The 14,191-nt window shown below is 47.2% G+C and overlaps 1 protein-coding gene across 1 annotated transcript in view; it reads right to left on the bottom strand.

The window, feature by feature from the left end:
- The window catches only part of LOC311088041 (E3 SUMO-protein ligase RanBP2-like), a 210,478-nt gene that overhangs the window by 52,944 nt on the left and 143,343 nt on the right, over window positions 1-14,191 (bottom strand). Inside the window, exons 20-23 of the mRNA XM_084121678.1 lie at window positions 10,325-10,377; window positions 8,177-10,220; window positions 2,607-2,659; window positions 459-2,502 (exon numbers count right to left, since the gene is read on the bottom strand). Coding sequence (XP_083977804.1) covers window positions 459-2,502; window positions 2,607-2,659; window positions 8,177-10,220; window positions 10,325-10,377 — 4,194 coding nt within the window. The remainder of the gene's footprint in view (window positions 1-458; window positions 2,503-2,606; window positions 2,660-8,176; window positions 10,221-10,324; window positions 10,378-14,191) is intronic.

The raw sequence follows: 14,191 nt of genomic DNA on the forward strand, positions 1-14,191 counted from the left end.
AGAGTCTGCAGACACACACACTCTCCATCAGAGTCTGCAAACACACACTCTCCATCAGAGTCTGCAAACACACACTCTCCATCAGAGTCTGCAGACACACACACACTCTCCATCAGAGTCTGCACACACACACTCTCCATCAGAGTCTGCACACACACACTCTCCATCAGAGTCTGCAGACACACACACTCTCCATCAGAGTCTGCAAACACACACACTCTCCATCAGAGTCTGCACACACACACTGAGATCTGTGATCTCATCTAAATCTTGATCAACCGAGGACTACTTGAAAAATTGCAGGGAGTAGGGTTGGAACTAAAACTACAGGGCAGAACCCCTCTGAGAACAGGGTTGGACATCCATGATCTTAACTAAGAGGTCTAAACAGTTTTATTCATAAACTATGGGCACAGAAGATAGCTTACTTGTTGGCACAACAGGCTCAAAGTACTGACCATCTCGCTCTTCCTCTTGCGATGCTTCTTGTTCATCATCTGTGCCAACAGAAGCCTGGCTCTGGTTCAGCTTAGATGGAGACATGGAGGGACTGAGAATAGGCAGAAAACTGGACGATTCGCCAAAATGGAACAAACTTTTTGCTACTGGATCAGGTTGCGAAGAGGTATTGCACACAGAAGAATTAGCATAGTTCTTGAGCGCTCCTTCTTGCAAATTGTAATTATCACATTCTAAAGCAGTTGTGGTGCTTTCAGAGTCTGTCTTGGAGCTGGAATTAATTCCTGTAAACAGCTGCTGGCCAGCCCCTGCAAAGCCTTTGAAAGTGGGATCCTCCTGGCCAAACTGAAAACTACCTTGTGAGCACGTTGCCAAGTCTGCAAAACTAAAAGAGTCAGGCTTACCGGTAAGGAGGGGATTATTATCGTGACTACCAGTGTCTACGGGCTCATCTGAGGAACTTGGGATTGCCTCTTTTTCCTTCTCTCTGTGAAGTTCAGCTATATTTTTCAGGAGGTGAGATGCAGATCCATTTTCTGACTGTCCATCTGATGCGTTTGCCTCAGATTCTGCAATGTCAAACTTGAAACCACCAGCGGGCACTGGCATGGAAAACGAAAAATTGGAACTGCTTGACTTTGTTTTTTCCTTTGCTGTAGAAGGAGCTGCACTGTTGCAGACAACACACACTGCAGATGTGGGAGTGTTTCTTACACAGCACACATCGCAGTCCCATTCACCCTTCTTCTTGGAAAACAGTGTTTCAAGATCCATTTCTTTGGATGAAACCTCAACAAACTTGAAACCTTCTGAGGATGCCTCAGATTCTGCAATGCCAAAGTTGAAACCACCAGCGGGTACTGGCATGGAGAATGAAAAATTGGAACTGCTTGACTTATCAGCCTGAGTTGTAGAGGACTCAACAAACTTGAAACCTTCTGAGGATGCTTTTTCCTTACTTGTACCAAACTGAAAAGCAGGACCTGGATTGAAATTGGCTGTAAATCCTGTTGCAGCAGGTTGCTTGCTAGAAATACCAAAACTGAATGAAAAAGAGGAACTTGATGGTGCAGTAGAGATCTTGCCTTTCATATTTGGGTTTGCTGCCTGACATGAGACACACTGCCTAGCTGTACCTTCATTTCTTGTCAGACAAGTGTCACAATCCCACTGTCCCTCTTTTTTACCAAACATGGCAGCTAACTCAGTGCTGCAGGGGGCTTTGCAAGAAACACATTCAGTTGCTGAAGCCTCATTCGGCACTAAGCAGGAGTCACAGTCCCATTGACCCTCTTTCTTGACAAACTGAGAGCCAAAACCAGAGCCAAAAGGGAGTGCTGGAGTTGCTGACACTTTTGCATGATGTGGTGCATCAGCCTCAGTAGTTTTCTTATCAGCCTGAGCTGCAAGGTCAACAGATGTTACTGCAGCATCATTTGATCCAAATTGAAAAGAAACAGTTTTTTGAGACCCAAATGCTAAGCCCATTGAGCTGACATCAGTGTCTCCAGTAAGTCCAAAAGAAAAAGATTTGGCAGGAGGAGCCACAGGCGCAGAGCCTTTGAGTTCCTCTACAGGTTTTTCCTTTGCCGTAGAAGGAGCTGCACTGTTGCAGGCAACACACACTGCAGAAGTGGGAGCGTTTCTTACACAGCACACATCGCAGTCCCATTCACCCTGCTTCTTGGAAAACAGTGTTTTAAGATCCCTTAATGACCCAGGACTCATCTTGGGGTCAACAGTCTTGTTTTCACTGCTCTTGGATGGCTGCATGGATGTATCGACACATGGCTTAGTGAAATATCCAGGCTCTGGCAATGTTGGATTGACTGTAGGTTGAGGAAAATTGTGACCATAATACTCTTCACTGTATGGAGAGAGTAAGGATGTAGCTGGCGACTCAAACCGGATGGGAGCACCAAAGACCTGCTCTTGAGGATATATGCATGCAGGAGTTGACTGAAGAGGTGGTGTGTGTGTTGATTGTTGGTAAGCATACATATGCTGCTGTGGAGGAAGACGATTCATCCCGTATACTGGGCCCTGCAGAGGTAAACAAACAATACTTTGATATTGATTCTCTGTGCTTTTTCTTGGTAAATAAAAAGGTACAATATATTGCATTTACATGAAAATCACTCCACTACCTTTGTTGGTGTAACATTTGCAGCAGGGCATAGAAGATACTGTGAATTATATGCTGAAAGAAAAAAAAAAAAAGGGTTTTAATGATGTCTTAAATATTGTATACACAAGTGGTTCTCATTTTATTGTATGAGGATTGTAACCTTCAAGCTCAAATGGCACATACAAGCACCATAAAAGGTTTCCATGTGATTGTGATTTGCATTGTGCAAAACATCGCAAAAAAAAAAAAAAAAGTAGTTTTCACTCAAATTCTTGTCCTCCCCACTCAAATCTGATTTGCCAGCAAGAAACATTTTTTGGGTTGAATAAGCACATTGAAAAAACTGCACAAACCTCATTGGCTCGCATTGAAAGAACCACTGGTATACACAAATTCAGAGTCTGCAAACACACACTCTCCATCAGAGTCTGCAAATACACACACTCTCCATCAGAGTCTGCACACACACACACACTCTCCATCAGAGTCTGCAAACACACACTGTCCATCAGAGTCTGCAAACACACACTGTCCATCAGAGTCTGCTAACACACACTGTCCATCAGAGTCTGCAAACACACACACTCTCCATCAGAGTCTGCACACACACACAAACACTCTCCATCAGAGTCTGCAAACACACACTGTCCATCAGAGTCTGCAAACACACACTCTCCATCAGAGTCTGCACACACACACACTCCATCAGAGTCTGCACACACACACACACACACTCTCCATCAGAGTCTGCAAACACACACTGTCTATCAGAGTCTGCAAACACACACTCTCCATCAGAGTCTGCACACACACACACACACACACTCTCCATCAGAGTCTGCACACACACACTCTCCATCAGAGTCTGCACACACACTCTCTGCAAACACACACTCTCCATCAGAGTCTGCAAACACACACTCTACATCAGAGTCTGCAGACACACACACACACACTCTCCATCAGAGTCTGCACACACACACTCTCCAACAGAGTCTGCAAAAACACACACTCTCCATCAGAGTCTGCAGACACACACACACACACTCTCCATCAGAGTCTGCACACACACTCTCCATCAGAGTCTGCAGACACACACTCTCCATCAGAGTCTGCAGACACACACTCTCCATCAGAGTCTGCAGACACACACTCTCCATCAGAGTCTGCAAACACACACTCTCCATCAGAGTCTGCAAACACACACTCTCCATCAGAGTCTGCACACACACTCTTCAGAGTCTGCAAACACACACTCTCTGCAAACACACGCTCTCCATCAGAGTCTGCAAACACACACTCTCCATCAGTCTGCAAACACACACTCTCCATCAGAGTCTGCACACACACACACTCTCCATCAGAGTCTGCAAACACACACTCTCCATCAGAGTCTGCAGACACACACACTCTCCATCAGAGTCTGCACACACACACACTCTCCATCAGAGTCTGCAGACACACACACTCTCCATCAGAGTCTGCACACACACACACTCTCCATCAGAGTCTGCACACACACACTCTCCATCAGAGTCTGCAAACACACACTCTCCATCAGAGTCTGCAAACACACACTCTCCATCAGAGTCTGCAAACACACACACACTCTCCATCAGAGTCTGCAAACACACACTCTCCATCAGAGTCTGCAAACACACACTCTCCATCAGAGTCTGCACACACACACTCTCCATCAGAGTCTGCACACACACACTCTCCATCAGAGTCTGCAAACACACACACACTCTCCATCAGAGTCTGCAAACACACACTCTCCATCAGAGTCTGCACACACACACTCTCCATCAGAGTCTGCAGACACACACACTCTCCATCAGAGTCTGCAAACACACACTCTCCATCAGAGTCTGCAGAAACACACACTCTCCATCAGAGTCTGCAAACACACACTCTCCATCAGAGTCTGCAAACACACACACACTCTCCATCAGAGTCTGCAAACACACACACACTCTCCATCAGAGTCTGCAAACACACACTCTCCATCAGAGTCTGCAAACACACACTCTCCATCAGAGTCTGCAAACACACACTCTCCATCAGAGTCTGCAAACACACACTCTCCATCAGAGTCTGCAGACACACACACACTCTCCATCAGAGTCTGCAAACACACACTCTCCAGAGTCTGCAAACACACACTCTCTGCAAACACACACTCTCCATCAGAGTCTGCAAACACACACACTCTCCATCAGAGTCTGCAAACACACACACTCTCCATCAGAGTCTGCACACACACACACACACACACTCTCCATCAGAGTCTGCAAACACACACTCTCTGCAAACACACACTCTCCATCAGATTCTGCAAACACACACTCTCCATCAGAGTCTGCAAACACACACTCTCCATCAGAGTCTGCAAACACACACTCTCCAGAGTCTGCAAACACACACTCTCTGCAAACACACACTCTCCATCAGAGTCTGCAAACACACACACTCTCCATCAGAGTCTGCAAACACACACACTCTCCATCAGAGTCTGCACACACACACACACACACACTCTCCATCAGAGTCTGCAAACACACACTCTCTGCAAACACACACTCTCCATCAGATTCTGCAAACACACACTCTCCATCAGAGTCTGCAAACACACACACTCTCCATCAGAGTCTGCAAACACACACTCTCCATCAGAGTCTGCACACACACGCTCTCCATCAGAGTCTGCAAACACACACTCTCCATCAGTCTGCAAACACACACTCTCCATCAGAGTCTGCACACACACACACTCTCCATCAGAGTCTGCAGACACACACACTCTCCATCAGAGTCTGCACACACACACACTCTCCATCAGAGTCTGCACACACACACACTCTCCATCAGAGTCTGCAAACACACACTCTCCATCAGAGTCTGCAAACACACACTCTCCATCAGAGTCTGCAAACACACACTCTCCATCAGAGTCTGCACACACACACTCTCCATCAGAGTCTGCAAACACACACTCTCCATCAGAGTCTGCACACACACACTCTCCATCAGAGTCTGCAGACACACACACTCTCCATCAGAGTCTGCACACACACACTCTCCATCAGTGTCTGCACACACACACTCTCCATCAGAGTCTGCAGACACACACACTCTCCATCAGAGTCTGCAAACACACACTCTCCATCAGAGTCTGCAAACACACACTCTCCATCAGAGTCTGCAAACACACACTCTCCATCAGAGTCTGCAGACACACACACTCTCCATCAGAGTCTGCAGACACACACACTCTCCATCAGAGTCTGCAGACACACACACTCTCCATCAGAGTCTGCAAACACACACACTCTCCATCAGAGTCTGCAAACACACACTCTCCAGAGTCTGCAAACACACACTCTCTGCAAACACACACTCTCCATCAGAGTCTGCAAACACACACACTCTCCATCAGAGTCTGCACACACACACACACACACACTCTCCATCAGAGTCTGCAAACACACACTCTCCATCAGAGTCTGCAAACACACACTCTCCATCAGAGTCTGCAAACACACACTCTCCATCAGAGTCTGCACACACACACTCTCCATCAGAGTCTGCAAACACACACTCTCCATCAGAGTCTGCACACACACACTCTCCATCAGAGTCTGCAGACACACACACTCTCCATCAGAGTCTGCAAACACACACTCTCCATCAGAGTCTGCAAACACACACTCTCCATCAGAGTCTGCAGACACACACACACTCTCCATCAGAGTCTGCACACACACACTCTCCATCAGAGTCTGCACACACACACTCTCCATCAGAGTCTGCACACACACACTCTCCATCAGAGTCTGCAAACACACACTCTCCATCAGAGTCTGCACACACACACTCTCCATCAGAGTCTGCAAACACACACACTCTCCATCAGAGTCTGCAAACACACACACTCTCCATCAGAGTCTGCAAACACACACTCTCCATCAGAGTCTGCACACACACGCTCTCCATCAGAGTCTGCAAACACACACTCTCCATCAGTCTGCAAACACACACTCTCCATCAGAGTCTGCACACACACACACTCTCCATCAGAGTCTGCAGACACACACACTCTCCATCAGAGTCTGCACACACACACACTCTCCATCAGAGTCTGCACACACACACACTCTCCATCAGAGTCTGCAAACACACACTCTCCATCAGAGTCTGCAAACACACACTCTCCATCAGAGTCTGCAAACACACACTCTCCATCAGAGTCTGCAAACACACACTCTCCATCAGAGTCTGCACACACACACTCTCCATCAGAGTCTGCACACACACACTCTCCATCAGAGTCTGCAAACACACACACACTCTCCATCAGAGTCTGCAAACACACACTCTCCATCAGAGTCTGCACACACACACTCTCCATCAGAGTCTGCAGACACACACACTCTCCATCAGAGTCTGCAGACACACACAGTCTCCATCAGAGTCTGCAAACACACAGTCTCCATCAGAGTCTGCACACACACACTCTCCATCAGAGTCTGCAGACACACACACTCTCCATCAGAGTCTGCACACACACACTCTCCATCAGTGTCTGCACACACACACTCTCCATCAGAGTCTGCAGACACACACACTCTCCATCAGAGTCTGCAAACACACACTCTCCATCAGAGTCTGCAAACACACACTCTCCATCAGAGTCTGCAGACACACACACTCTCCATCAGAGTCTGCAGACACACACACTCTCCATCAGAGTCTGCAGACACACACACTCTCCATCAGAGTCTGCAAACACACACACTCTCCATCAGAGTCTGCAAACACACACTCTCCAGAGTCTGCAAACACACACTCTCTGCAAACACACACTCTCCATCAGAGTCTGCAAACACACACACTCTCCATCAGAGTCTGCACACACACACACACACACACTCTCCATCAGAGTCTGCAAACACACACTCTCCATCAGAGTCTGCAAACACACACTCTCCATCAGAGTCTGCAAACACACACTCTCCATCAGAGTCTGCACACACACACTCTCCATCAGAGTCTGCAAACACACACTCTCCATCAGAGTCTGCAGACACACACACTCTCCATCAGAGTCTGCAAACACACACTCTCCATCAGAGTCTGCAGACACACACACTCTCCATCAGAGTCTGCAAACACACACTCTCCATCAGAGTCTGCAAACACACACTCTCCATCAGAGTCTGCAGACACACACACACTCTCCATCAGAGTCTGCACACACACACTCTCCATCAGAGTCTGCACACACACACTCTCCATCAGAGTCTGCAGACACACACACTCTCCATCAGAGTCTGCAAACACACACACTCTCCATCAGAGTCTGCACACACACACTGAGATCTGTGATCTCATCTAAATCTTGATCAACCGAGGACTACTTGAAAAATTGCAGGGAGTAGGGTTGGAACTAAAACTACAGGGCAGAACCCCTCTGAGAACAGGGTTGGACATCCATGATCTTAACTAAGAGGTCTAAACAGTTTTATTCATAAACTATGGGCACAGAAGATAGCTTACTTGTTGGCACAACAGGCTCAAAGTACTGACCATCTCGCTCTTCCTCTTGCGATGCTTCTTGTTCATCATCTGTGCCAACAGAAGCCTGGCTCTGGTTCAGCTTAGATGGAGACATGGAGGGACTGAGAATAGGCAGAAAACTGGACGATTCGCCAAAATGGAACAAACTTTTTGCTACTGGATCAGGTTGCGAAGAGGTATTGCACACAGAAGAATTAGCATAGTTCTTGAGCGCTCCTTCTTGCAAATTGTAATTATCACATTCTAAAGCAGTTGTGGTGCTTTCAGAGTCTGTCTTGGAGCTGGAATTAATTCCTGTAAACAGCTGCTGGCCAGCCCCTGCAAAGCCTTTGAAAGTGGGATCCTCCTGGCCAAACTGAAAACTACCTTGTGAGCACGTTGCCAAGTCTGCAAAACTAAAAGAGTCAGGCTTACCGGTAAGGAGGGGATTATTATCGTGACTACCAGTGTCTACGGGCTCATCTGAGGAACTTGGGATTGCCTCTTTTTCCTTCTCTCTGTGAAGTTCAGCTATATTTTTCAGGAGGTGAGATGCAGATCCATTTTCTGACTGTCCATCTGATGCGTTTGCCTCAGATTCTGCAATGTCAAACTTGAAACCACCAGCGGGCACTGGCATGGAAAACGAAAAATTGGAACTGCTTGACTTTGTTTTTTCCTTTGCTGTAGAAGGAGCTGCACTGTTGCAGACAACACACACTGCAGATGTGGGAGTGTTTCTTACACAGCACACATCGCAGTCCCATTCACCCTTCTTCTTGGAAAACAGTGTTTCAAGATCCATTTCTTTGGATGAAACCTCAACAAACTTGAAACCTTCTGAGGATGCCTCAGATTCTGCAATGCCAAAGTTGAAACCACCAGCGGGTACTGGCATGGAGAATGAAAAATTGGAACTGCTTGACTTATCAGCCTGAGTTGTAGAGGACTCAACAAACTTGAAACCTTCTGAGGATGCTTTTTCCTTACTTGTACCAAACTGAAAAGCAGGACCTGGATTGAAATTGGCTGTAAATCCTGTTGCAGCAGGTTGCTTGCTAGAAATACCAAAACTGAATGAAAAAGAGGAACTTGATGGTGCAGTAGAGATCTTGCCTTTCATATTTGGGTTTGCTGCCTGACATGAGACACACTGCCTAGCTGTACCTTCATTTCTTGTCAGACAAGTGTCACAATCCCACTGTCCCTCTTTTTTACCAAACATGGCAGCTAACTCAGTGCTGCAGGGGGCTTTGCAAGAAACACATTCAGTTGCTGAAGCCTCATTCGGCACTAAGCAGGAGTCACAGTCCCATTGACCCTCTTTCTTGACAAACTGAGAGCCAAAACCAGAGCCAAAAGGGAGTGCTGGAGTTGCTGACACTTTTGCATGATGTGGTGCATCAGCCTCAGTAGTTTTCTTATCAGCCTGAGCTGCAAGGTCAACAGATGTTACTGCAGCATCATTTGATCCAAATTGAAAAGAAACAGTTTTTTGAGACCCAAATGCTAAGCCCATTGAGCTGACATCAGTGTCTCCAGTAAGTCCAAAAGAAAAAGATTTGGCAGGAGGAGCCACAGGCGCAGAGCCTTTGAGTTCCTCTACAGGTTTTTCCTTTGCCGTAGAAGGAGCTGCACTGTTGCAGGCAACACACACTGCAGAAGTGGGAGCGTTTCTTACACAGCACACATCGCAGTCCCATTCACCCTGCTTCTTGGAAAACAGTGTTTTAAGATCCCTTAATGACCCAGGACTCATCTTGGGGTCAACAGTCTTGTTTTCACTGCTCTTGGATGGCTGTGTGGATGTATCGACACATGGCTTAGTGAAATATCCAGGCTCTGGCAATGTTGGATTGACTGTAGGTTGAGGAAAATTGTGACCATAATACTCTTCACTGTATGGAGAGAGTAAGGATGTAGCTGGCGACTCAAACCGGATGGGAGCACCAAAGACCTGCTCTTGAGGATATATGCATGCAGGAGTTGACTGAAGAGGTGGTGTGTGTGTTGATTGTTGGTAAGCATACATATGCTGCTGTGGAGGAAGACGATTCATCCCGTATACTGGGCCCTGCAGAGGTAAACAAACAATACTTTGATATTGATTCTCTGTGCTTTTTCTTGGTAAATAAAAAGGTACAATATATTGCATTTACATGAAAATCACTCCACTACCTTTGTTGGTGTAACATTTGCAGCAGGGCGTAGAAGATACTGTGAATTATATGCTGAAAGAAAAAAAAAAAAAGGGTTTTAATGATGTCTTAAATATTGTATACACAAGTGGTTCTCATTTTATTGTATGAGGATTGTAACCTTCAAGCTCAAATGGCACATACAAGCACCATAAAAGGTTTCCATGTGATTGTGATTTGCATTGTGCAAAACATCGCAAAAAAAAAAAAAAAAGTAGTTTTCACTCAAATTCTTGTCCTCCCCACTCAAATCTGATTTGCCAGCAAGAAACATTTTTTGGGTTGAATAAGCACATTGAAAAAACTGCACAAACCTCATTGGCTCGCATTGAAAGAACCACTGGTATACACAAATTCAGAGTCTGCAAACACACACTCTCCATCAGAGTCTGCAAATACACACACTCTCCATCAGAGTCTGCACACACACACACACTCTCCATCAGAGTCTGCAAACACACACTGTCCATCAGAGTCTGCAAACACACACTGTCCATCAGAGTCTGCTAACACACACTGTCCATCAGAGTCTGCAAACACACACACTCTCCATCAGAGTCTGCACACACACACACACACTCTCCATCAGAGTCTGCAAACACACACTGTCCATCAGAGTCTGCAAACACACACTCTCCATCAGAGTCTGCACACACACACACTCCATCAGAGTCTGCACACACACACACACACACTCTCCATCAGAGTCTGCAAACACACACTGTCTATCAGAGTCTGCAAACACACACTCTCCATCAGAGTCTGCACACACACACACACACACACTCTCCATCAGAGTCTGCACACACACACTCTCCATCAGAGTCTGCACACACACTCTCTGCAAACACACACTCTCCATCAGAGTCTGCAAACACACACTCTACATCAGAGTCTGCAGACACACACACACACACTCTCCATCAGAGTCTGCACACACACACTCTCCAACAGAGTCTGCAAAAACACACACTCTCCATCAGAGTCTGCAGACACACACACACACACTCTCCATCAGAGTCTGCACACACACTCTCCATCAGAGTCTGCAGACACACACTCTCCATCAGAGTCTGCAGACACACACTCTCCATCAGAGTCTGCAAACACACACTCTCCATCAGAGTCTGCAAACACACACTCTCCATCAGAGTCTGCACACACACTCTTCAGAGTCTGCAAACACACACTCTCTGCAAACACACGCTCTCCATCAGAGTCTGCAAACACACACTCTCCATCAGTCTGCAAACACACACTCTCCATCAGAGTCTGCACACACACACACTCTCCATCAGAGTCTGCAAACACACACTCTCCATCAGAGTCTGCAGACACACACACTCTCCATCAGAGTCTGCACACACACACACTCTCCATCAGAGTCTGCAGACACACACACTCTCCATCAGAGTCTGCACACACACACACTCTCCATCAGAGTCTGCACACACACACTCTCCATCAGAGTCTGCAAACACACACTCTCCATCAGAGTCTGCAAACACACACTCTCCATCAGAGTCTGCAAACACACACACACTCTCCATCAGAGTCTGCAAACACACACTCTCCATCAGAGTCTGCAAACACACACTCTCCATCAGAGTCTGCACACACACACTCTCCATCAGAGTCTGCACACACACACTCTCCATCAGAGTCTGCAAACACACACACACTCTCCATCAGAGTCTGCAAACACACACTCTCCATCAGAGTCTGCACACACACACTCTCCATCAGAGTCTGCAGACACACACACTCTCCATCAGAGTCTGCAAACACACACTCTCCATCAGAGTCTGCAGAAACACACACTCTCCATCAGAGTCTGCAAACACACACTCTCCATCAGAGTCTGCAAACACACACACACTCTCCATCAGAGTCTGCAAACACACACACACTCTCCATCAGAGTCTGCAAACACACACTCTCCATCAGAGTCTGCAAACACACACTCTCCATCAGAGTCTGCAAACACACACTCTCCATCAGAGTCTGCAAACACACACTCTCCATCAGAGTCTGCAGACACACACACACTCTCCATCAGAGTCTGCAAACACACACTCTCCAGAGTCTGCAAACACACACTCTCTGCAAACACACACTCTCCATCAGAGTCTGCAAACACACACACTCTCCATCAGAGTCTGCAAACACACACACTCTCCATCAGAGTCTGCACACACACACACACACACACTCTCCATCAGAGTCTGCAAACACACACTCTCTGCAAACACACACTCTCCATCAGATTCTGCAAACACACACTCTCCATCAGAGTCTGCAAACACACACTCTCCATCAGAGTCTGCACACACACACTCTCCATCAGAGTCTGCAAACACACACTCTCCATCAGAGTCTGCACACACACACTCTCCATCAGAGTCTGCAAACACACACACACTCTCCGTCAGAGTCTGCACACACACACACACACACTCTCCATCAGAGTCTGCACAAACACAAACACACACTCTCCATCAGAGTCTGCAGACACATACACACACTCTCCATCAGAGTCTGCAAACACACACACTCTCCATCAGAGTCTGCAAACACACACACTCTCCATCAGAGTCTGCAAACACACACACTCTCCATCAGAGTCTGCAAACACACACTCTCCATCAGAGTCTGCACACACACACTCTCCATCAGAGTCTGCACACACACACTCTCCATCAGAGTCTGCACACACACACTCTCCATCAGAGTCTGCACACACACACTCTCCATCAGAGTCTGCACACACACACTCTCCATCAGAGTCTGCAAACACCCACTCTCTGCAAACACACACTCTCCATCAGAGACTGCAAACACACACACTCTCCATCAGAGTCTGCAGACACACACTCTCTGCAAACACACACTCTCCATCAGTCTGCAAACACACACTCTCCATCAGAGTCTGCAAACACACACTCTCTGCAAACACACACTCTCCATCAGAGTCTGCGCACACACACACACACTCCATCAGAGTCTGCAAACACACACACTCTCCATCAGAGTCTGCACACACACACACACTCTCCATCAGAGTCTGCACACACACACACACACACACACACTCCATCAGAGTCTGCACACACACACACTCTCCATCAGAGTCTGCAGACACACACTCTCCATCAGAGTCTGCACACACACACACACTCTCCATCAGAGTCTGCAAACACACACTCTCCATCAGAGTCTGCACACACACACACACTCTCCATCAGAGTCTGCACACACACACACACACACACACACACACTCCATCAGAGTCTGCAAACACACACACTCTCCATCAGAGTCTGCAGACACACACTCTCCATCAGAGTCTGCAAACACACACTCTCCATCAGAGTCTGCAAACACACACTCTCCATCAGAGTCTGCAAACACACACTCTCCATCAGAGTCTGCAAACACACACACTCTCCATCAGAGTCTGCAAACACACACTCTCCATCAGAGTCTGCACACACACACACACTCTCCATCAGAGTCTGCACACACACACACACACACACACACTCCATCAGAGTCTGCACACACACACACTCTCCATCAGAGTCTACGAACAGACACACTCTCTCCATCAGAGTCTGCACACACACACACACTCTCCATCAGAGTCTGCAAACACACACTCTCCATCAGAGTCTGCAAACACACACTCTCCATCAGAGTCTGCACACACACACACACTCTCCATCAGAGTCTGCACACACACACACACACACTCCATCAGAGTCTGCACACACACACACACACTCCATCAGAGTCTGCAAACACACACACTCTCTCCATCAGAGTCTGCAAACACACACTCTCCATC

This window comes from Abramis brama, assembly GCF_963993115.1.
Source record: "Abramis brama genome assembly, chromosome: 8".
In the NCBI taxonomy this organism is placed as follows: Eukaryota; Metazoa; Chordata; class Actinopteri; order Cypriniformes; family Leuciscidae; genus Abramis; species Abramis brama.